Raw genomic sequence first — 25,530 nt, 5'->3', positions numbered from 1 at the left:
GGAGCCAGCCAGTGATCCTTGATGGTGGTGGCGGCCCGAACCGGGGCACAGCCCACCAGTGATCCTTGATGGCCACGGTGGCTTGGAGCTGAGGGTGCCCTGGCCCAGGGCTAATGACTCGCCAGAGGCGTTAGGCCTGGGCAGGGGCCAAACCAGCAATTGGTGTGAACTACAGAGGAAACACCTTTTCTGACTGCTGATTGGTTAAGCTCCCTGTATGCCACTGGTAATATTCTTAGTAACTTGGGTAATAAGAGTCCAAAAAGTGGTCTAGGGTTTTTTTTTACCACACTCCTGGAGAAAAAAATGAAGGTCTGCTGCTGGAGGGTTAAGAAATGTCATATCCTGTCCTAGCCAGTTTGGCTCAGTGGATAATGCCTCGGCCTGCCCAACGCAGATTCAGGGTTCAATTCTGACCAAGGGCATGTACCTAGGTTGCAGGTTCCTCCCTGGCTCCGGCCCAGGTCAGGGCTCATGCAGGAGGAAACCAATCAAAGTGTTCCTCTCACTTTGATGTTTCTCTCTGTCTTTCCCTTTCTCTTCCACATTCTCTAAAAATCAATGGAAACATATCCCCAGGTGAGGATAAAGAAAGAAAGAAATGTCATATCCTATGAAAGACACTTCTTGAAAATGCCTAAAGAAAGTTGTCATTTTTTCATGGTAAAGGGACTGGAGTCCGTGTTGATGAAAACACCTTGGTGGCTTCGGTGACTGGCAGTGGCTGCAACAGTGCCGTGATGGGGCTGGTGCCTTCCCCTGATCAGCCCGGTCGACTCCCACAAAGGGAGGCCAGACTGTGGCTTAGGCCCACTCCCCAAGGGGAGCAGGGAGCAGGTAGTAGGACACCCCTAGAGCTCCCAGTATGTGATAAGGGGCAAGCTGGGCTGAGGGAACCCCCTCCCCAGTGCACAAATTTTTGTGCACCGGGCCCCTAGTATGATATATAACCTTTTATGTCTGATTTTCTTCACTTAATACAGTGATTTCAAAGTTCATCTAGCTTGTAACATTTATCAATTCTCCATTCCTATATGTGTTTGAAAACACTCCAGTGTGTGTTTATATCATAATTTGTCTTTCTATCCACTGATGGACATTTGAGTTATTTTCAATTTATTTCATTAGAGCTTTTAGGTAAATTCATAACTTAAGTAGCTAAGTATATATTAATAATGAAAATGATAGCTACAAATGCAATGCTTCTATTTGATTTTTCTTACATATTTGATTTACTACTTTAAAAAATGTGTTGTTCATCATCTCACAGATGACTAAAAAAGGGCATGTATGTAGGAAGATTAAATATCTATGTGGTTGTGTAGAATATTGCAAGAGGACATCTGAGTGTTGTGTACCCGATAGAAACCTGCTGATTTAGAACCATGCAGTAATAAGAGTGCCTAGTAGTGTGAGGGAATATGCCAAGATATGGGGGGGTTGGGGGGGAAGTGTGCTGAGATATTCAGAAAATGTAATAGTCTTGTATTTTTTCTGGGTTTCATTTTTTTTAATTCTTTATTATTTAAAGTATTACATAAGTCTCCTTTTTTCTCCATTTACCTCTCCCCAGGCATCCCCACTGCCAATGCATGCCCTCATCCCAGTACTGTCTGTGTACATTGGTTATATTAATATGCATGTATACAAGTCCTTTAATTTATCTCTTACCACCCTCTCCCCTGCCTTCCCTCTAAGGTTGGACGGTCTGTTCAATGCTTCTATGAATCTGGTTCTATTCTTGTTCATCAGTTTATGTTGTTCATTATATTCCAAAAATGAGTGAGATCCTGTTGATAGTTATCATTCTTCTACTGGTTTACTTCACTTAATATGATGCTCTCCACGCCCATCCAGGCTGTTGCAAATGGTAACAGTTCTTTCTTTTTTACAGCAGCATAGTATTCCATTGTATAGATGTACCACAGCTTTTTAATCCACTCATCTGCTGATGGGCACTTAGGCTGTTTCCAAATCTTAGCTATGGTAAATTGTGCTGCTATGAACATAGGGGTTCATATATCCTTTCTGATCAGTGTCTCTGATTTCTTGAGATATACTCCTAGAAGGGGGATTACTAGGTCAAATGGGAGTTCCATTTTTAATTTTCTGAGGACACTCCGCAGTGGCTGCACCAGTCTACATTCCCATCAGCAGTACACGAGGGTTCCTTTTTCTCCACATCCTTGCCAGCACTTGTCATTTGTTGATGTGTTGATGATAGCCTTTCTGACAAGTGTGAGATGATACCTCATTGTCATTTTTATTTGTATCTCTTAGATGATTAGTGACTTGGAGCACTTTTTCATATGTCTCTTGGCCTATATGCCCACTTTCAAAATATCTTTATTTAGATGTTTTGCCCATCTTTTTTATTGGATTGTTTATATACGAGTTTTATTAGGTTGAGGTGTTATTCCTCTATTCTCACTTTGCTGAGAGTTTTTATCAGGAAAGAGTGTTGAATTTTGTCAAATGCTTTTTCTACATCAATTGATATGATTATGTGATTTTTGTATCTCAATTTGTTTATGTGCTGTATCACGCTTATTGATTTGGGGATATTGTACCAGCCTTGCATCCCACTTGGTTATGGTATATGATCTTTCTAATGTATTGCTGGATCAGATTTACTAGAATTTTGTTGAGGATTTTAGCATCTATGTTCATGAGGGATACTGGCCTGTAATTCTCTCTTTTTGTTGTGTCTTTACCTCGTTTTAGGATTAAGGTAATGCTGGCTTCATAAAAAGAGCTAGGAAGTGTTTTTTCCTCTTGGATTTTTTAGAATAGTCTGGTGAGGATAGGTTTTACTTCTTCTTTGAATGATTGGTAAAACTCCCCTGTGAAGCAGTTTGGTCCAGGGCTTTTGTTTGCTGGAAGTTTTTTTATTATTGTTTCAATATCGTTAGTAGTAGTCATCTTATTCAGATTTTTTAATTCTTCCTGATTGAGTTTTGGAAGCTTGTATTTTTCTGGGAATATATCCATTTTATCTAGGTTGTCCAGTTTATTGGACTGGAGTTATTGGTAGTATTTTTTTTATAATCCTTTGTATGTCTGTGAGGTCAACTGTTACTTTATCTCTTTCATTTCAGATTTTTGTTTATTTGGATTCTCTCTCTTAGTTTTTTGGTGAGCCTGGCTAGAGGTTCATCAATCTTGTTTATCCTTTCAAAGAACCAGCTCTTGGTTTTATTGATCTTTTGTATTGGGTTTTTTGTTTGTTTGTTTTGGGGTTTTTTTTTTGTCTCTATGTCAGTTATTTCCACTCTAATATTTTTTATTTCCTTCCTTCTATTACTCTGGGCTTTTCTTGGTGCTCTCTTTCTAATTCTTTAAGTTGTAGGGTTAGATAATGTATTATACTTTTTCTGGGTTTTTTTGAGGTAGGCCTGGAGAGCTATGAACTTCCTTTTCAAGACTGCTTTCACTGTGTCCCATTGATTTTGGATTGTTGTGTTTTCATTGTTAATTGTTTCCAGGATGCTTTCTATTTCTTCTTTGATCTATTTGGTAACCTAATCATTGTTTAATAGCATGCTATTTAGCCTCCAAGGGTTTGATTTTTTTCATTGTTTTTATTTTAGTTGATTTCTAGTTTTATGCCATTGTGATCTGAGAAGATGCTTGGTATGATTATATCTTCTTGAATTTGAAGAGATTTTTCTGTTTCCTAATATGTGGTCTATCTTTGAAAATATCCTGTGTGCACTTGAGAATAATGTATATTCTGTGGCTTTGGGGTGAAATGTTCTGAAGATGTCAATTAATTTCGTCTGATCTAGTGAGTCATTTAGGATTGATGTTTCTTTGCTGATTTTTTGTTTAGAGGATTTATACATTGGTGTCAATGGGGTATTAAAGTCCCATACTAAGATTGTATTGCTGTTGATCTCGCTCTTGATATCTTGCAGAAGGTTTTTTTTTTTTGTTTTGTTTTGTTTTTTTATGTATTTGGGTGCATATATGTTTACCAGAGTTATATCTTGTTGAATTGTTCCCTTTAGTATTATGAAGTGGACTTTCTTATCTCTTGTTATGGCCTTCACTTTGAGGTCTATTTTGTCAGATATAAATATTGCTACCCCAGCTTTCTTTTCATTTCCATTCGCCTGAAAAACTTTTCTCCACCCCTTCACCATCATTATATGTGAGTCCTTTGTTCTGAGGTGGGTCTCTTGTAGACAGCAAGTATATGGGTCATGTTTTCTTATCCATTCAGCTACCCTATGTCTTTTGATTAGAATATTTAATCCATTTATGTTTAAGGTTATTGCTGGAAGTTCTTTGTAGCCAAAAAACTTTGTCGCCATTTTTATTTTTTACACCTGTGTTTCTTATTCCCTTTCTATTTATCCTTTTTATAGCAATCCCTTTAACATTTTTTGCATTGCTGGCTTGGTGGTAATAAACTCCCTTACCCCATTTTTTGCCTGCAAAGCTCCTGATTTCCCCTTCAATTTTGAATGATAGCCTTGCTGGGTATGGTATTCTTGGATTCAGTCCCTTGCTTTGCATTACCTTGTGTATTTCAATCCATTCCCTTCTTGCCTGCTGTGTTTCTGTTGAGAAATCAGTTGACAGTCTAATGGGATATCCTTTATAGGTAACTTTCTGTCTCTCTCTGGCAGCCTTTAATATTCTCACTTTGTCATTGATGTTTGCCAATGTAATTATGATGTGTCTTGGTATTAGTCTTTTTGGGTTCATCTTAGTTGGGACTGTGTGCTTCTTGGACTTGTGTGGCTTTTTTCTTCCCAAGATCAGGGAAATTTTCTGTCATTATTTCTTTAAACAGGTTTTCTATTCCTTGCTCCACTTCCTCTCCTTCTGGCACCCCTATCATGCAGATGTTGTTTTGTTTTGTGTTGTCCCTAAGCTCCCTAAGGCTCTCCTCCTGCTTTTTAAGTTTTCTTTCCAGTTGCTGCTGTGCTTGGCTGTTTTTCCACCTTGTCTTCTAACTTGCTGAAGTGGTCCCCAGCTTCTTCTAGTCTACTGTTGAAACTTTCCATTGTGTTCTTTATTGAAGCTACATCATTCTTCATTTCCTATTGATTCCTCTTTATTTCCTCTTGAATCTTACACATATTGTTGAATTTGTCTTCCATTCTTTTCAGAGTCCTTATAAACATTGCTCTGAATTCTTTCTCTGACGAATTGCTTGACTCTATTTTAATTTCTTTTTCTGGTGATTCCACCTTTTCTTTTGAATGGGGTTGTTTCTTTGTCTCACCATTTTTGCTGATCCTTTTCTATTGATTCTACGTGTTAGATTAAAGTGCTATGCCATCCAGAGTAGATGTCTTATACAGTAGATGTTTTATGGGACCCAGTGATATAATATTTCCAGTCTTCTGGGCTGGGTCATCTAAGGATGCCCCCCATGTGGGATATTTGGATTCTCTTGGTGTAGTTGGGTCTTGAGTGTTATTGTCCCATTTGTGGATGGAGTCTCCTCTCAGCATGTCTGGTTATGTGGCTCACTCTCTACCACATTGACTGAACAGCACAAAGTACAACTCAACAAGACACAACACAAAGGGAACAAAACATGAATATACACACAACACCAATAACCCCAATATAAGTGACCACCAAAAAAAAGAGAATTAGGAGAGAGAAAAGAGCAAAAATGACATTGGGAAAAGAAAAAAAATGGAAGAGTGAAAAGAAAAAGAAGAAAAAGGAAGAAGAAAATATATGGGTAGAAAACACCACAGGAAAAAAACAGATAAAACCAAAAAATTCAAATAAGAAACACCCAGAAAAAATGGGGGTCGGGGGGCAGAATCTGTAGAAGCAGGGCTTAATACAGAAAGTAAGGTTAAGGAATTGAATGAATAGGAGGAGGACCTCGGTTCAGTATAGAGGAGGTAGAAAGAGAATAAGTGGATAAGAAGAAAAGAAAGAAAAAATAAATAAAATAAGTAATAAATTAATGTTAAAATGTAAAAATAGAATCAAGAAAAAATCATGCAAAAATATTTTAAAAACAAAGAAAATAAAGAAAAATGTTAAATAAAAGATAAAAAAAATAGAATAAAAAAGTGAAGTGTCATTCATTTCAGCTGGTTCTTCAGGAGAAAAATGGCTGCTTAGGTTTGGAGGGTCTGTAATTACTCAATGCTGGACTTCTGGTCACCTCTCCCCAACCTGCTCTCCTCCACAGCCTCTCCCCAGACTCCACAAATCTGCACCTCCACCTGCACTGAAGCTATGGGTGAGTGTTTGTATTTGAAAGGTCCTATGAACTGGGTTTAGAGAATAAAATCAAAGATCAAACAGAGGCAAAACAACCACACAACTGCTAGTTTCTCTCCCCTTGGCACTGCATGGCTCAGGCAGTTCTTCAGGCCACCCCTCTGGGCTCAGCCTCTCATGTCTATGGACTTAGATTTGAATCCCCTGTCACCAGCAGCCCTTTGGACTTCCTTTCCACAGTCAGATGTTATGCCTGTCCCCAAGGGAAGTGGACTTGGTGCCATGCAGCTTCCTTCTGACCCTCTTGGCTCAGTGGTCTCACAACTCTCTATAGCCCAGATCCCCGATCCTATCATTCTCCAGGCATCCTCTGCCCTTCTCAGCTGCGAATTGCCTCACCATCTGGTCTGCTTTGCCAATCCCGGTGGATTTTATTCAATTTAGATGCTCCTTCTATCTGCTCCGAGATAAGGCTTGGGACATGTCTGCCTATTCGGCTGCCATTTTTTCTCTCTTGGGGTTCATTTTTAAACTGTGTTTTTCTAAATCAATAATGCACCCTATAAATCACAAGAACATGTATTGTTTACTTAAGTCCTGATTTAAAAATAAAATTGCAAATCAAAACACCTTTGAATTATGTCAAGAGGCAAAATGTATTTATTAAGCATAGGATAGAGAGAATAGGACATTAGTCAAATTTATGGTGATTGGTGCAAAGGGAGTAGATAATTAAAATTGTAAATAAAATAACAAATGACTGATTTGTTAATCATTTCTGCGCTATGGTATCATTTTTCCTTTTCTCAAGTGGTTAGTTCTCGGTAAAAGTTCCTCTCTCTTGAATAACCATAGATGATATAAAAAAATTACAGTAGTTAACATAGTCAGGGCATTGTTATCACTATGTTAACATAGATATCTATGTTAATTTACTACAGATTATAATATTTTTTACAAGATGAGGAATTGGAAATTTATATTTTTAGTTACAAATGGTTCTTTTGCTCTAAGTACATAAGAAGTGAATATACACGATGATAGTTTTGGAAACTTAATGGATGGTTTTGCCATTTTAGGTGTGTGCTTAGAAAATTATACATTTTTTTTAATGCATGAGTATGTGTGTATGGGTGTGTGCTGCAAAGAAACACTCAATACAAGTAAGGGATGAATGAGTATGTTGCACTTTATAAGGTGGTGTCTGTTTGAGTCTCTTTAGTGGTATGATCTGTGCCACATTTTTAATTATTCTTGTATTTGGAACTGCTACATACACTTTTAAAGGCTATTTTGTTGAAAGTAGCCTGTAATGAGGACAGAGAGTAAAAGTGGAAAAACCATTTAGCAGATTGCTACTGAAATAATCCAGGAGAGAAAAGATAATACTTCAGACCAGTGATAGTAAAGATGGTTTTCAGAATAAATTTTAAGGTGAATCAACAACAGAATGCACTGACAGTTTGGATGTAGTGCATAAGAAAAAGTACTGAAATAATGTTTATGGATATAGCAGGGAGATAGGAAGGCTAAAATGTAAATCTGGACCTGTTGCTAAATTTGTGCTCTCAATCCATGTTTAAACTTATTTAAAAATGTATGAACATTAAGAGGTAAAATCTACAAAGGTAACCATTTGCCAAGACAAGTGCCTCGTGTTCCCTGATAAGGAGTTTACATTTTCTCATATACAAACGGGAACATGTGAATGTACTTTTAAATTTCACTAAGATTCAGCTGGAACTGGACAAGAGTGAAACGATTATGGGAGTCTGAAATACATAGAAAAGCTGTGATGAGGACAGAATTGGAAGAGAGGAAAAGATCAAAAAGTTTTGTGCGACATAATTAAAGTAGAAACAAATAAGTGACAAATGATGGATATGATATACTTGGGCTCGAATAACAAAAAACTACAAAGACAAATATTTTGATACAACGGATAAGGACACCTTTTACTAATGACATTGGGTAGCAGGGTAAGAAGCAGTTTGGTGTTGGAGGGATGATGCAGAGGGGAGTGAAGAATGAGTTTGGTTTTGAACACCAAGTGTATGTGGGACACCTGTTGGATATGCACAGAGAACTCTTGGAAATACTCCTCCTCTGTACATAAAAATAGACCAATTAAGAGTAATTATTTATTTCTTCCCATATGTTTATTGTTATTTTCCTTTGTTTCCTTCTCAGTGACTTTCTTTTACCCAGATGAAGCATAGAAACTGTGCAGATGAGACATTTATGAATACCAATTTATAATATATTTTTAATGTGGCTATCAGAAAAAATAGATTTATAAATTCCATGGAACACAGGCATAGATTGTGACAGTTTAACTAATGTCTTAATATACTAATTAAATGCTGTGCTTGTTGTACATAGTAAAATTAGACAGCTTTTATTAACAGTTAAGTTTAACATTTATATTTTTCCATATATCTTTTACAACAGTGATTAAACAAAAAGGTCCAAAAGGCATAGGTTGGAGAAAGGGTATTACCAAGAAACTCACCATTAACTGGTCTAATCCAAGCATGAAAAACATCTGCTGTTCTCTCCTTTCCTTATGGCTCAGTTTCACAAACCACAATAAGTCCTGAGAGTGAAAGTATGTAGGCTTATGTCTGCTAATTCTCCTTCCTGCTGGGATCTTCAGTAGGACATAAGCAATTTAGTCTCTTTCGAAGGAGGGAGGCTGTTCCATCCCAAGGTGAGAACATTCCTTTGTCCACTCACCACAGCTGCTTGCCCTCAGATGCCCATGGCCATGCTAACTGCTCCCATCCCAAAAGAGGACACCTACAGTCCACATCTCTCCAATAACTTGTGATTCCCCTTCCTATCCATTCATTGTAGCAATTTAATGGGTAATTTGTGTGGTAAATACATATACACACATGAGGATGACTCTATCATAACTTTTCTTCATTCTCACTGCCACTGTGTTATTTCAGGTCATTATGATCACTGACCTGTATTATTTTAATATTAACTTGTCAGAATCAGTTTCCCATGTACTACTACCTGCCAGGTCCAAGTTTTAGGCCTGACCAGAATTTGTTTGGGGCTCTGTTGACACAATTGGTGCTTGCAGTGGAGTTCACTTGGATAAAAGTAGGTTTGGGTGAGAGGTGGGATAGAAGTTGTGTTAGGTTTCAGACATGTGCAGTGAAAGATACTGGCCAGAAAATTCTAAGACATTCCATGCTCTTTCCTCTACAATGTGGTCACATTTCCTTTCTCTGATTGTCTTGCTGTCCTTCCCATCTCTACAGGTTCCTTGTTAGTGTTCAGAGTAATTGTGAACAAAACACACTTAGGCTGCATTTTAAAGTGTCCCTTTACTTCCCCCTCAATTGATTATAATATAATACTGTAAGAAGAGGCACTGAGTTGAAGAAAAGTGCTTGTTAATTGCCTTATTCAGGGTCAAGTTCAACAATCTTTGATTTTTCCTTGTTTGCAAAGATGGCAAATTAAGTCAGCATTACCACGATTTAAGTAGGAAATGTCTCATGCAAACAGTTGAGGTTTCTACTTTCTTTTGCCCCACAGTAAATAAAACATGCCGGAAAACTGTGTCATAGAAAAACCAAATTGCCAAGAACTTGACCAGAAAAGCCACTCATGCTTATCTGCCCCTATATCAATACTGAAGGTTTCAAACAATGTCCATTTACCCACAACAATCCACTTGTGCCAAAACGCAAAGGCTCCTGCCTGAGGTGTCCTTTCTCAAACCTGTGTCAGTTACCCAGCCAATCAGGATCCCGCAGGGTGAGCTAAAGCAGAAAGTAACTGCAGTCCTCACCCCAGGGCCCTGCGCACAAGGGCTACAGTCCTGAGGGCTCCTGATCGCGAGCCCCAGAGTTGCCCAACGGCTTGCAGTCTTGGCAGTGTTCCCGAGCCCCAGGGTTGCCCAACGGCTTCAGTCTTGGCTGTGTTCCTGAGCTCTGGCTCAGCCATGATCCTACTCCTTGCACTGCTCACTGAGCTTGGAAGGTTGCATGCCCACATGGGTAAGACCATGGGAACCTGACTTCCTTCTCCTTGTGCCTCTGAGCAGAGCCGGGCTCTTTCTGGAGAACAATTTCCTGTAGCTCTGGAATCCATACTACCCTCTTTCCGGATCCCCTGCTGGTTCTTTCCTCTGTGTAACTCCTCCCCTTCCTAACTCCTCCCCCACACACACACCTGACCTACCCTCCTTAGGCTCCCCAACCTCTCACTCCCACCCATCCCTGACATCGGACCAGAGCAAGTGACTGATGGTGTTAGCCAAGGAGTCCATTCTCCAAGGTCTCAGGGGCTGAGACTCAGCTTGTCTTCTTGGCTCAGTTACTCTGTGTCCATAGGGTTTAAGGGTATGCGTACTGCTGTCAATTTATTCCTCAACGTGCGGAGGGAACCAGTCCAACGTGGTTCAATCTAAAGGGAAAAGACGGTCCTGTAGAACTGCAGTGTCTAATTTCTGTTTATTTGCATCTTAGCCATGTTCAGTGTCATTGTAGTGAAAGCTTTGGACCAAGAAGGAGGGAGGGCAAATATAAACAAATTTATTGACAATTTTAGACCCCACCGTGGACTCAGTTAAGAACCCATGCTTCACTGAGATAATTGCTGTTGCAAATACAAAACAAAACTCATTTTTCTTTCTGCAGATTCTGAGGGAACATTTCTGCAGGTGACAGTTCCATGTAAAATAAGGTCAAATGAGAGTGAAGGTATAAAGAGGCAGGTAAATGATAGAAAATATTATTTTTACAATTTAAAATTATAAGAATATTTTAATTTACCTTTGTACTAAGTCAGATTATATTATTTATATTAATTTGTAAAGCAACATGTTTTCACTGTACTATTTTATTTTATTATATTTTTATCCTCCCTTTATTGTACCTTCATTGCTAACTCCTGTACCCGTCCCTTCATCTCTTCATTTTTCTGACATACTTGTTCACAATTTTTGAGAAAATACTAGCAGAATAAAATAGTATGAGTAGAACAATGGTCTAGGAACGGAGAAATTCTTCTTGAGCAAAATTTAGAAGAAAAAATTTTGACCAAGAAGCATCAGACTTAGAAGTATGGCCCAAGAAAGAAAAAAAGAAAAAGAAAAATGTCACATTTGCCCTATTATGATGAAAAAGATTACAATAAAAAATATTCATTGAAAGCAAAGTTTAAAAAATGCTTAGCTGCTGTAAACAAAAGGAATTAAATTGAAGGCATTTAGTCTTTAATATTTCAAATTGGCATAGTTTTGCTTTATGTTACAAACCAGAAGTAATAAGGCAGGGGTTTAAATTTCCATGTCCTTAAATTGGTATGGCCAATATATGATAGCTCATACATTCATGTTAAAGGAATAATTTTTGAGGTAACAGTAAGTAAAATATTAAGAGTTCATTAACTTTAGATTTGTCATTCTGTAATGGAACCTATCATAATTTTGTTCTATTACTGAACAATAATAATAAAAATAAAATATATGTGAAATTATGATTGAAGACAACAATAAGATAATTTTCTTTAGAGAGGTTGCATTTTCACACACTAATCTTATTTAATTATCAGATTAACCTTCTAAAGGAGGATATGGATATACATGATATAAATGATAAAGAGGATTAAAAATATTAAGCTAAGGGCATCAAAATTACAACATTTAGGACATGCAATCTAATTTTTAATTTATGACTACATTTCCATTACAAGTAAGACCTTCAGTGAAAAATTGCTTATAAAAATTTTTTTTCCTAATTTATTTATAAGAATTTTTACATTGCCATTGCATGATTAAACTTTAAATTGTCTACTTCAAATTGCCTGTAGCAAAGCATATAGCAACTATGCAGGGCATGAAATGCTTTTCCTATGAAGTATGTAATACCTATTTACATTTTTTGAATTGTCTTCATGCAATTATGGAAGTCATTTTTACTGTGATAAACTATGATGAATGTTCTTTCATATCTCACAGTAAACCTCCTTTATCTGTCTTGTTCTCTTCCTTTAATTTCTGGTTACCCAGTGCTTTTTAAAAAGTATTAACCATACAAAGGATTCCTTTTTTTTCCATGGAATTCCATTTTATTATGATAACCATAAATTCTACTAAAGCAATGGCTTTGATTTGGGGATATAGCAGGACTTATGAAGGTGCCCAACCTTCTAAGATTTATCTAAATATATTTGTGAAAGCTCTAGGTGCTGGGAAGAAACTCCTCAGTGGAGAAGAGCTGACCTCCTTCAATGCCTTCCTACCAAAGACTGCTGGGAACACACCGGTAGTTAACCACTGCAGTGAGGCAGAGCACACGCCATGGGCAACCATGGGGCACCTCAGTAAGAATGTGTTAGAGAGGCTTTAAACGATTTCAGCTTCTGTTAGGGGTTTTCGGGGAAATGTGAGGAAGCAGGCCTTTGCTCTGCTTTGGGTGTGATCAGAAAGTAGACCATAATTCTATAATTGTGTATCTTAGTAAATCTTATCTAGAAAAAAGGAAGACTAGAAAAACTCTACAGCTGTAATTGGTCAAGAAGAAATAGCCACTCCTGTGTGTCCATTAAGGGCATATTTGCTCCTTTTTTTTTTTCTGACTGAGAAAATGTCTACATTTTATTTGTAATCAGACATGATTAAAATGTGGTTTTGCTTTTGTCTTGATCCACACTTACCTCACACTGGCTGTGTATGATGATGATGTTCTGTGAAAATGTTCATATTTAACAGCAGAACACCCTTTTTTTAATCCATATATATATAATATATATGATCATATGTGATATAGCAATTATACAGATATATTTCTCAACCTTTATATGAATAAATTTCTATTAGCTCATATTAGGCATTAATCAAGGGTACATCCTGAAGCAAGTACCGAAATCATGGATGACAGCAGTAGATAAGAGGGATATGTATGTATATATTAATGTGAAGTTTGGGAAGAATCATCTAAATAAAATAACTATTTCAGCTGATTGCTGACTTTTTTTAATATATATATTTTATTGATTTTTTGCAGAGAGGAAGGAAGAGAGATAGAGAGTTAGAAACATCGATGAGAGAGAAACATCAATCAGCTGCCTCCTGCACACTCCCACTGGGGATGTGCCCGCAACCCAGGTACATGCCCTTGACCGGAATCGAACCTGGGACCTTTCAGTCCACAGGCCGACGCTCTATCCACTGAGCCAAACTGGTTTCGGCTGATTGCTGACTTTATGTTATACATTTTATATCTATACTAGAGGCCCGGTGCACAAAAATTTTTGCATTCAGGGGGGTCCCTCAGCATAATAATATGTTGTAGTAACTCACAATCAGATTTTTCTTCCCTTCAAATATTGTTTGTTTTAGTTTTTTAGTTTGTGAATTTTTCCACTGGTTCTCTAATATCTGTATTCTTTGGTGTGTGTAGCCACTGATATCTCTATTCTGTTATCTTATTGGTTAGTTAATGATCAGATAGAGAGTTCTTCAAATACATGGCCAATAAGTTTCTCAGTTTTGCTGAGGCGCTGCTTGCATTTTGTCACTCAGCCAGGAAGTTTCACAACTATGCTATCATTTCAATTTCTGCTTGCACAGAGCCTCAAGGTCAGCCAGAGGTGAGAGTTTAAGGTCTTTTCAGGTCTGTCCTAAGCATGTGCATAGCCTTGGGCATGCACATAGTGTCTGAGGCCTTTTAGATTCCCAGACATTTGTCATAACTGTCCCACCCCAGCCCCACCCACAGCCCCACTCCTGGCTGGCCCCACCCCCAATGGGCCCCCACCACCCTGATTGGCCCATATTCCCTCCCGCTGTCCAGCCCCACCCCCAATTGCTCCTCCACACCAATCGGGAGTGGGGCTGGCTGACCAATCTTCCATGACCCCTCCCCCAGTTGCTGACCCCCCGATCAGCCCCCCCACCCCAATTGGGGCAGAGCCTGCAGGCCAATTGCCCACTGCCCCTCCCCACAGCCAACCCATCCCTAATCAGGCCCAGATTGGGGCAAGCCAGCAAGTCAACCTCCTGTTGTCTCCTCCTCCCAACAGGCCCAGCCAAACCCCACCTGTGCACGAATTCATGCACTAGGTCTTTAGTTTGATCATAAAGCTTTTCTTTTTTAAAAAAATTTTATTAAATTTATTGGGGCAACATTGGTTAAAAAAATTATATAGGTTTCAGGTATATAATTTTATAGTATATCATCTGTATATTACATTGTGTGCTTACCATCCCAAGTCAAGTCTCTTTCCAGCAACATTTATACTCCCTTTACCCTCTTCATCCTTCCCCAATCCCTTTGGTAAGCACCATACTATTATCTGTCTATGAGTTGTTTTTTGTTTGTTTTCTTGGCTTAATTCCTTCACCATTTTCACCCAGTTCCCCAATCACCCTCTCCTCTGACAGCTCTCAGTTTGTTCTTTATATATGTGAGTCTGATGCTATTTGTTTGCCATTTTTTTCATTAGATTCTACTTATAGGTGAAATTATATGGTCCTTTTAAGTTTTTTGGTTGATCTATTGTTTGCCCTATTGATTCATTGCATCAGGCAACTATGAAGTTAAAAAAAAAGTGTAGTTTTCAGCAAATGCTTTTGGGAAAAGGATTTTGACATTAGGTGAGATCTGATTTATGTCATATATACAAGCTTGAAGTGGGTCTTCTAAGAACCACAAAGTAGGTCAAATCCTGGCATTTCTCTGGAAATGAGATTTTGAAAATGCTCCAGCCATATTCTGCTTTTCTCAGAGGTTGCTAGTCTGCTGGTATTCACTGTAAATGCATTCTCTTATTTTTCAAATAATAAAAGAAGAGACTAGAGCAAATTCAATTTCCCCAAATATTATTATTTTTACTAAGATCAGTTATTTTTCCTGAATAAACACTCCCCAAAATATTGAAAACCTTCAGTTAATTTCTAGAGATTTGAAGAGGTTGATTCTAACAACTTTTCAGTTCTCATGTTGATTTTATGTAGAAGAGAATTTTGGGTGGTTCTTATTCTGATTTACACTGATGTCACTTCATTACATAACAGTTATATAATCTGCATATATAATATTTTAATATAACATTTTTTTTTTTTAATTTTCCTTGTTGTTTCTCCATTGACCCATGGGAAATTTTGAAGTGTGAATATTTGGGCATTTTCTAGATATCTTTTGGGCCTGATTTTTAATTGAATTTCACTATGTCAAGGTAATGCATTTGACTCCAGTGTGTATGTTTCTATATATTTATTATGCGGTGTACTATAGATGTATATTAAGGTGATTTGTTTGCATTTAAAGCTTCTGTTTTCCACATATTTTTTTCTTGTAGGGATTTTGTCATTTCTGTCTGTTGTCACAGCATCTTCCTGAGGAAATATCTGAGATTGGTTCTTTAGCTCACTGGGAAGTCAGAAAAAAAGGGGACCTTGGAGACAGGTTCAGGGGGTTAGCCTTGGACAAGGTGCTGCTGCCCATTGCTCCCCTAGTTGCAAGTCTCCTGGGGACCTTAGAGTTTAGGAGATTTGTGCCTGTGGGGGAACAAAGGGGGGGGAGGGGCATGGGCATGCTCCCCAGAGAGAGAGCACACTCAGGATCTTTGTTTTGAGGGTTTATTTGTTTGTTTTTATCTCCCTGTGGTGGGAATCTTAGGGGAGGGTTTCAGAATATTTTCCATTTCCAAGGTGTGCTTTTTCAGGGTCCTGATCTCTACTGATTGGTCAGCACCAGGGCAGGGGGATCATTTGTTATTATAGCTGGTCCCGGAGTCACCCAGCTGGTTTTGCTACTTTTCTAAGCCTGAAGCTGAAATACAACTGAGGCCTAGATGTTCTCTCTGATGTTATCTCTAAGGAGATGACTTTCTGTATCTGGATGTAAATTGACTGGCCAGTTTGTTGAACTGTTGCAGTTTCCCCATTCTACTTGCTCAGGAATTTTCCTGGCTTCTTACTATCCTGTCTCAGGCCCACATTTTCAGTTCTGGGTTATTAGATATCTGGTCTCTGAGTTTGTGGGCTTCTTGTACTTTCTGGAACTGTCCCTCTCTCAGGCTCACAGACTGCCTTTCCTTAAAATCAGAGAACTTTCTTAAAATTAGTTTGTCTTGAAAAGAAAATTTGGATATGCTAGCAGAGAGGTCTGTCTGCCTTTGTGGAGACAGTCCACTGACTCACTCTGTAAACATCTTTAGAGCCACTCCTATTCCTGGATGTCACCACATTAGGATGATGATGATGATGTTGTATTGGAGCTCTTATTCCTGAAGCTGCGGCATTTCTCACTAGCATCATTCTCTCAGGTCTTTTTCCCCTCGTGGTTTATATATGGAGAGGATTGTGAAGTGGCTCTAGGTGTATTTGGTAGTGTGATCATAGAAGTGGGGTATCCCTTTCCTCACTGAGTGCTGAGGGTGGGGTCCTTACGCTATCTCCAGAAAAAGACTTTTCTGAGACTCACATGGGAGGATACGTGATTTTTCATTTGTGTCCACTTACTTCCCTGGGTTTCCAACATCCCATTTTCCTTAATCCAGTCCTGGAAGAAGCGCAGCTGGGGATTCATTGGAACTAGAAGCAAAGCCACTGTCCAGTTTCTGTTCCATGTTGGAATTGGGTCCAGTTTAACATTAGGCTAGTTGCAGTCCATCAGTCCATTGTGGCGGTCCACATGGCTGTGGCTAATGTGGGTGAATGCAAGAGAACCAAGAGTGACCAAGAGCACAAACCAAGAGAGCCAGGAGCCAAGAGAGTGAACTTCTTTGTTTAGTAGACTAAATATCTCAGATCTTCCTGCACTTGCTGTGGCCACATCTACTCTGGCCAAAGACCTGTTCCCAGTTGTGACTTGACAGGCAAGTACCTTCCCTGTGTGGCCTGGACTTTACTGTAGATGTGTCTATTTTCCCTGCCCAGTCCCTTTCCCCAGGGATCTGTGGGGAATAGCCTGGTGGCTCCCTGAAAAGTGTTAAAGTGTAGGTTCCTAGCAAAGCTGTACAAATGGCATGCCTATAATATTTGGCTTTCCTGTGTTCCTTTCCTGTTATTAATAATTAGGTTAATTAAAATGGCATCAGTGGTATGTACATATGTATTTATAAATTTGTTTTTGTTTCATTGTATTTAGCATAGAATGTTAGTCTGCAGCCATGTCTCATTCATCTTCACTAGAAAAATGTATATATTTTTCACATAGAAATGATTAATCTGTAGTAATAATAAGGCTAAACTTATACTTTTTGAAAATGTGACCTTCAGCTTTTTTCTTTTAAAAAAGCCATTCCTACAGATTAAGTGCATCACCCTAATCCTGAATTTATTATAATAATGAATGCCTTCTATTTAGAATAATAAATTCTGAAGAATATATACATGGATTGAGTCTTTTCTGGACATGAGTGAAAAAGTTTTACTTTGTATATTTTTTTATTTACTAAACCATTGTTATTGATTTGCTTTGTTTTAGGTGATTTATAACATTACAATTGATAAAAAACCATACACTCTGTATCTCACAAAAAGGTAAGATATAATTTCCCCTTAAAGCTTAGATTTTACTTTTAAAATTTTTTGTTACTATCCATAGTAATAAAAGCATAATATGCTCATTAGACTGGATGGCCAAACAATGCAACGACCGTTCGGACATCCTTCTGGATGACCTCCTGGACAAAGCCGGGGCTGCAGCGGCTGCAAGGGCCAAGGCAGCTATGAGGGCTGAGGCAGCTGCCGTGGTTGTGAGGACCGAAGCAGCTGGGGCTGTGAGGGCTGAGCCCCTTGCACAAATTTCATGCAATGGGCCTCTAGTTTAAATATAATAATGAAGAAAAAATAAAGAATGTTTAATCAATCCATTTTCAATGTAGGATTTATTACGTCTTGAGTCTTAGATCTATGTGATTGTTGCATTAAGTTATTCAGCTTTTATTTTCAAATTTAGAAATAAGCTATCTATATAGATAAAAGCCTAAGTGACTATTACAACCCATCGACTGCTCAACCAGTTGACCGGTCACTATGATGTGCACTGACCACTAGGGGACAGATGCTCAACACAGGAGCTGCCCCCGGTGGTCAGTATACTCCCGTAGCGGGAGCACTACTCAGCCAGAAGCCAGGCTCACGGCTGGTGACCACAGCTGCAGTGGCAGTGGTGGCAGGCACAGCGGGGCTGGGATGAGCAGGAGCCACTTCATGCACTGCTACATCCCTTGGGGGATGTCGGACTGCCAGTTTTGGCCAAGCCTGTGGGGACTGGGCCAAAACTGGCAGTCTGACATCCCCCAAAAGGTCCCAGATTGCGAGAGGGCACAGGCCAGACTGAGGGGCCCCACCGGTGCACAAATCCGTGACCAGGCCTCTAGTATATTTACAAATCTTTAATTGAGTATAAAGCCACTGAACCCAATAATTGTGACAGATAATAAGTATATCTCATGGGAACTCAAACATAGTTAATGCATCAAATGGTTATTGGTGGGAAATTCAACTAGTAGCATACATCTTATGAATGTATTAATTATATGTGTTTATTTTGAATTGTATAGGGTACACTTTATATATCATAAAACTCAGTCAAGTGCATAAATAAATAATCCTATATAATAAAAGCCTAGGTGGCATTGTGTGCTCGACGTCATCAAAATATGGCCACCACAAGATGGTCGCCAAAAGATGTCCATGCACACAGCGGAGGCAGGGCTCGGCAGCCTCTCTGCACGGTGAGGCCTGGAGGTCCTGCTGCTCTGCCCCAGAGCGGAGGATGCTGGTTCCAGCATCTCCACTGCCTTGCGCGGAGGAGGCAGGTCCCTGTGGAGGAGGCTGGTCATGACAAGGGAGGTCAGTTGTGGGCGATCAGGCCGGCAGGGGAGGGCAGTTGTGGGCAGCAAAGGCCAAGGGCTGGCAACTGCGGTGGCTGTCAGTGGCAGCAGCCGCAGGGTGATGAGGACAGTGCCTTCCCATGATTGGCCCGGTCACCTCCCGCAGAGGGAGGCCAGACTGCGGCTTAGGCCCGCCCCCTGTGGGGAGCAGGCCTAAGCCATCAGTAGGACATCCCCTGAGGGCTCCCAGACTGTGAAAGGGGGCAGATCAGGCTGAGAGACCCCCCCCCAGTGCATGAATTTTTGTGCACCGGGCCTCTAGTATTATTATATGATCCTAATAAATTTTACATTTACTTTTATTACTGTAATGTTTAATTCATATTAAATTCATTATTCAAACAGTTTGTTGTTGTTTCTTAGCTCATTCTTATCCCAGGACTTTGTGGTTTATACATTTAATGAAACTGGATCTTTGCATACTGATTCTTCATATTTTAAGGTAAGATGTCTTAGACATTTATTATTATACTAGAGGCCCGGTGCACAAAAATTTGTGCACTCGGGGGGGGGGGGAGGGGGGCCCCTCAGCCTGGCCTGTGCCCTCTCGCAGTCTGAGACCCCTCAGGAGATAACGACCTGCTGGGTTAGGCCTGCTCCCGGGTGGGAGAGGGCAGGCCCAATCCCTAGGTGCAGCCCCTGTCATGCACAGAGCAGGGCCGATCAGGGGGTTGAGGAGCTCCCCCCTGTCATGCACAGAGTAGGGCCGATAAGGGAGTTAGGGCACCGCCCACTGTCACACACAGAGCAGGGCAGATCAGGGGGCTGGGGAGCCGCCACTGTCACACTCAGGGCAGGGCCGATGGGGAGGTTATGGCTCTACCCCATCACACACAGAGCAGGGCCCATGGGGGGAAGGGGGGTTGGGGCGCCACACCCTGTCACACACAGAGCAGGGCCCATCAGGGGGTTGGGGCACCTTCCCCTGTCACGAACAGAGCAGGGCAGATAGGGAGGTTGTGGCCCCGCCCACTGTCACACACAGAGCTGCAGGGCGATCAGGGGGTTTGGGCGCTGCCCCCTGTCATGCTGATCCCGGTGCTGGGAGGCATATTACCCTTTTACTATATAGGATAGAGGCCTGGGGGCCCGCTGGTTTGCCCTGAAGGGTGTCCTGGATCAGGGTGGAGGTCCCCACTGGGGTGCCTGGCCAGCCTGGATGAGGGGATGATGGCTGTTTGCAGCTGGTCACACACCCTTCAGGGTGGGGGTATCCACTGGGGTGCCTGGCCAGTCTGGGTGAGGGGCTGAGGGCTGCCTTCAGGCTGGCGGTTGTTGACTGAAGCTCCCAACCGCTCCTTTTTTTTCTCTTTTTTTATTTTATTCTGGGCCAGCTTTAGCTCTGGCTCTAGCTCTGAGGCTTCGTATCTGGTTTGTTTGCCGTTCTATAATCGAAACAATGTATAACTTCAGCTCTGAGATCCCGGCTGGCTGAAAGCTGGTTTCAGCTTCTTATTTGCAACATAGTACATAGTTGCTTAGAGTTGCAACTCAGAGGCCGGCAAGTTAGGCGGGGAAAGTTGCAGTCTGTAGTCCCTGGAGCAAGCAAGCCTCATGTTCGCTTCCAGGTGCCTGGCTGGTGGCTGCCATCTTGGCTGACAGTTAATTTGCAGTCGTACGCTAATTACCATGTTTCTCTTTTATTAGTGTAGATGTTGTTTTATTGAAATGGACATATTACCATTGAGATATGTTTGTTCTATGTGTATAGTTTAAATAAATATTTTATTCCATATAATTATGATATGTTAAGAGGTTGATTGTTGTACATAGAAATAAGATGAAATGTTGAGGTAATATTCATGGACACTTAGAAGGTACAAAGTAAGGAGAGTGGTAAAAAATGTTTTTCCCTAAAAATATGCATAAATAAATTTTGTATAATATATAATATTTTAACATTTTGAATCATCTATAATATTTTACCATACATATATTATTCATAAAGAATTAATTTATTTGCCTTTCTATACTATCTTTCAGATGCATTGCCATTACCAAGGACATGCTGCAAACTTTCCAAATTCAGCTGCAACACTCAGCATTTGTTCTGGTCTCAGGTAATAACATCTTAGAGAATATTTACACATGAAAAACTTAGGATGCACTTCAAAATGAAACTTAGTGGCTAGCAGACACAAATATAGTAAGGTTTAAGAGGAATCCAAATATGAAAGTTTTCTTTATGATTACCTTCTTTTTTAAAAGGTGTAAGTATTTGTAGCTAGTGGTTACTGCCTATTCAAATGAAATCACCCCAGGAAAACCTGGCTGGAGGTATTTTGAATATACTATGCAGAAAAAGATAGTTTCAGTAAAGGAAAGTTTAGAATATTTTCCTAAACATTATAGCTGAGTTATCTATCAGTTGTCTTAAATAGTTATGGAAAATTATATTAATTAGTTATTAAAACAGGGACATATTTTGCTCACAGTTAAGGTACTCTCAGTATCACACATAAAACAACTAATTAGGAAGGTACCTCAGAGGACTTAGATATGTCTCCAAAGAAGACATATAGGTAGTCAACAGACATATGAAAAGATGCTCAACATTACTAATCATCAGGGGAATGAAAATCAAAACCAAAATAAGATATCACTTCATAATTGTCAGAATGGCTATCATAAAAAAAATTGGCAAATATCAAGTACTGGTGAGCATGTGGAGAAAAGGGAATCCTTGCACACTGTTGGTGGGATTGTAAATTGGTGCATTCACTATGAAAAACAGTACAGTGGAGCCTTGACTTACGAGTGTCCCGACTAACGAGTTTTTTGAGATACCAGCTGTCTCTCGGCGGATTTTTTGCATTGAGTTGACAGAGTTATTTGAGTTAATGAGCTCCTTAATGAGCTCCTTAATGAGCTCGGTCTCGGAACGAATTAAACTCATAAGTCAAGGCCCCACTGTATGAATATGCCTCAAAAAAAATAAACATTTGTTCTTGAAGATATATGTACCTATATGTTCATTGCAGCATTATTCAACTCAAAGTGTCCTTCAATAGAAAATTGGAAAAAGAAGATGTGGTACATATATACAATGGAATACTAGTCAGTAGTGAGAAAAGATGAAATACTGCCATTTGCGACAACATCGATGGATCTTGAGAAATTTAAGAACAAGCCAGGCTGGTTTGGCTCAGTGGTTGAGTATCAACCTATAAACCAAGAGGTTAGGGTTGATTCCTGGTCAGGGCACATGCCTGGATTGTGGACTCAGTCCCCAGTAGGGGGTATATGCAGGAGGCAGCTGATCGATGATTCTCTCTCATCACTAATGTTTCCATCTCTCTCTCTTCCTCTCCCTTCCTCTCTGAAATCAATAAAAATATACATTTTTTAAAAGTTAAGAACCATATGATTTCACTCATATGTGGGATATAAACTGAAAGGAACGGATGAGCAAGAAAACCTCATAGACACAGACAATAGTATGGTGGTTACCAGAGGAAAAGGTGTGGCAGTGAAGGGTGAAGGGGTCAAATATATGGTGGCAGTACAAGATATGACTTTGGGTGGTAGGCACACAATGTAATATACAGATCATGTATCATAGAAATGTACACTTGAATCCTATATAATGTTGTTAACCAATATCACCACAATAAATTTAATTTAAAAAATTAAACATAGAGCTGCCACATGACCCAGCAATTTCACTTAAGGATATTCATCCACAGAAAATAAAAAAAAAACATCAACTTGAAAAGATATATGTCCTCCTATGTTTACTTCAGCATTAATAGAAGCAATCTAAATGTCCATCAGTCAGTCTTATATACTAAAACCTTAATATGCAAATTGACCTAATGGTGAAATGAACAGCAGAACAACCACCAGAACGACTGGTCGCTATGATGCACACTGACCACCAGGGGACATATGCTCAATGCAGGAACTGCCCCCTAGTGGTAAGTGCACTCCCACAGGGGGAGCGCCGCTCAGCCAGAAGCCGGGCTCATGGCTGGTGAGCGCAGTGGCAGTGGCAGGAGCCTCTACCGCCTCCACTGCAGGCAGGTGGTAAGGAGTGAGGGGTCCTGGAATGTGAAAGCCCCAGACTTCGAGAGGGATCAGGCCTAAGCTGGTAGGCAGACATCCCCCGAGGGGTCCCAGACTGTGAGAGGGCACAGGCCAGGCTGAGAACCCCCACTCCAGTGCATGAATTTCATGCACTGAGCCTCTAGTGAATGGATGAAGAAGATGTGGTATATATACTATGGAATATTACTCATCAATAAAAAAGAATAAAATCTTTCCATTTGTGACAACATAGATGGACCTAGAGGGTATTATGCTAAGTGAAATAAGTTTGACAGAGAAACACAAACATCATGATTTCATTTATATTTGGATTCTAAAACAAAATAATTAAATAAACAAAGCAAAACAAACAGACTTATAGATATAGATAACAAGCTGATGGTTGCTAAATGAAGGGGAAGTAGAAGTAAAGGGTCAAGAAAAGTAATTTTCATTATTAATGATGAAAGAGGTAGGTGGTAAGTTTATCAGAGGAAGATGAATCCAGAACAGATAATACACTCTAACTTCCTTTTAGTTTTTGTTTGCCTGATTTATAAAATTTGCTCATGTCAACTCAGAAAACTAGCATTCTCTAAATGTCATTTTAATTTATATCAACCTCTTTAAATATTCACTCTGTATCCCTGCTTTCCCTTATCCTAACCTCTGTAAGAACAGAAACTTTCTTCTTGAAATAGCCAACAAACATCTTGTCTCCCAGCTATTACTTGTCCTTAAGTAATATATTTTGAATGAATGTGATTTCTATACAGAAAATACAAAATACACTTCCATTTATTTAGTTCTTTAATATGTGAGAAAATAATAAGGCAAATATGGTTAAGTTATTAATTGTAGACAAAAAAATAGAGGGAAAAGTGCCTTTAAAACATGTTATTTACTCTGGTTCATAATTTCTTACAATATTTCATATTGTAGTTTTGATGTGATCATTTTTAGGATTTTTTTTGCCATTGCTTTCTAAATATACAGGGGATTCCTTCAGTTTGAAAATATCAGCTATGGAATTGAACCATTGGAATCTTCGGCAAGATTTGAACACATAATTTATCAAGTAAAAAATAACAATACAGATATACCAATGTTAATAGAAAATTACAGCAATATTTGGCAGAAAAACCAGACCTATAAAAGTTATTTAATCTCACAGGTAACTACAATAATTCTGAAGTTATGACATACCATGAAATTACTTCTGTAGATCTTTATTAATTGGGAAAAAGAACTGCTTAGCAGTTGAGTAGGAATATTAAATTTGGTATCTTTTTTCTTTATCTTTAAACAAAACACCCATATTCCACCTAAAATATGAAAAATTATATAACATATTGCAAGCTTATTGTTTTATGATATATTATGTATCATTTCTTTTTCTTGTATTTAAATAAAAATTCATATGGTTAAATAAAATTTAGAAATAGGGGAAGAATAGAATCACTATTAGTTATTACTAACAGTTATCACTGTTCCCTGGGAAAAATACTTTTAATATTTTTACAAATTTTTGTTGCATAACTTTACTACCAAAACATATCTTTCTAAAATAAATAATCATTTGTCTATATTAAACTCTCTCAATTTAACTATAGACTAGAATATAACTTTTGGTTGACAGGTGTTTTCCTTTCATCACTTTGAATATTTCAACTTGCTATCTTATGGATTCCAAGTTTTATGATGAAAATTCAGGTATTATTAAACATATTAAGGATTCTTATACACTGAGTGGCCAGATTATTATGACCACCTGATGTTTGTAGGCAGACTAGCCGTACACTGCATCGTATGGAATATGGAAGCCAAAGCCCTGTTTGAACACCTTTGATGTCGGCAGTTACCAAGATAAAACGTCTCCAATTCGCACAGGAACACAAGGATTGGACAGTCGAACACTGGAAAAAAGTCATGTGGTCCAATGAATCACGTTTCCAGTTGCATCATGCAGATGGCAGAGTGAGAATTTGGCAGAAACAGCATGAAAGCATGCACCCCACATGCATGAGTACAACCCTTCAAGCTGGTGAGGGCAGTGTTATGGTTTGGGGCATGTTTTCCTGGCATGATTTGGGCCCTTTAATTCATGTGGAACAATGTCTGAATAGCACAACATACCTAAGTATTATTGCTGATCAAGTTCACCCTATCATGTTGATGGCGTATCCCAATGGAGATGGCTTCTTCCAACAAGACAATGCACCATGCCACGGTGCTCATATTGTGCAGGAATGGTTTTAAAAACATGAGGATTGTCAGTGATCGGCAAACTCATTAGTCAACAGAGTCAAATATCAACAGTACAATAATTGAAATTTCTTTTGAGAGCCAAAACTTTTAAACTTAATCTATATAGGTAGGTACATTGTTATTAACTTAATTAGGGTACTCCTATGGCTTAGGAAGAGC

General features: G+C 39.2%; 1 protein-coding gene across 1 annotated transcript; it reads left to right on the top strand.

Annotated features, from left to right (window-relative positions):
* Positions 1 to 10,168: 10,168 nt before the first annotated feature.
* LOC139004890 (disintegrin and metalloproteinase domain-containing protein 18-like) lies at positions 10,169 to 24,304 on the top strand. Its single transcript, XM_070407392.1, has 6 exons — positions 10,169 to 10,223; positions 10,866 to 10,942; positions 17,664 to 17,719; positions 19,441 to 19,519; positions 21,061 to 21,137; positions 24,100 to 24,304. Exons 1-6 carry the CDS (start codon positions 10,169 to 10,171, stop codon positions 24,302 to 24,304), a joined length of 549 nt encoding a protein of 182 aa, XP_070263493.1.
* The last annotated feature ends 1,226 nt before the right edge of the window (positions 24,305 to 25,530 follow it).

This window comes from Myotis yumanensis, unplaced genomic scaffold, assembly GCF_028538775.1.
Source record: "Myotis yumanensis isolate MYYU_CA2020_CCGP unplaced genomic scaffold, mMyoYum1.0.hap1 SCAF_3, whole genome shotgun sequence".
Lineage (NCBI taxonomy): Eukaryota > Metazoa > Chordata > Mammalia > Chiroptera > Vespertilionidae > Myotis > Myotis yumanensis.
This window is presented reverse-complemented; position numbering and strand designations above follow the sequence as displayed.

What these genes read in the sequence shown, in the direction of transcription:
- LOC139004890 (XM_070407392.1), top strand. Translation starts at nt 10,169, where the DNA reads ATGATCCTACTCCTTGCACTGCTCACTGAGCTTGGAAGGTTGCATGCC. An exon ending in CTGATTCTTCATATTTTAAG is followed by an intron (nt 19,520 to 21,060) that starts GTAAGATGTCTT and finishes ACTATCTTTCAG; the next exon opens with ATGCATTGCCATTACCAAGG. An exon ending in AGCATTTGTTCTGGTCTCAG is followed by an intron (nt 21,138 to 24,099) that starts GTAATAACATCT and finishes CTAAATATACAG; the next exon opens with GGGATTCCTTCAGTTTGAAA.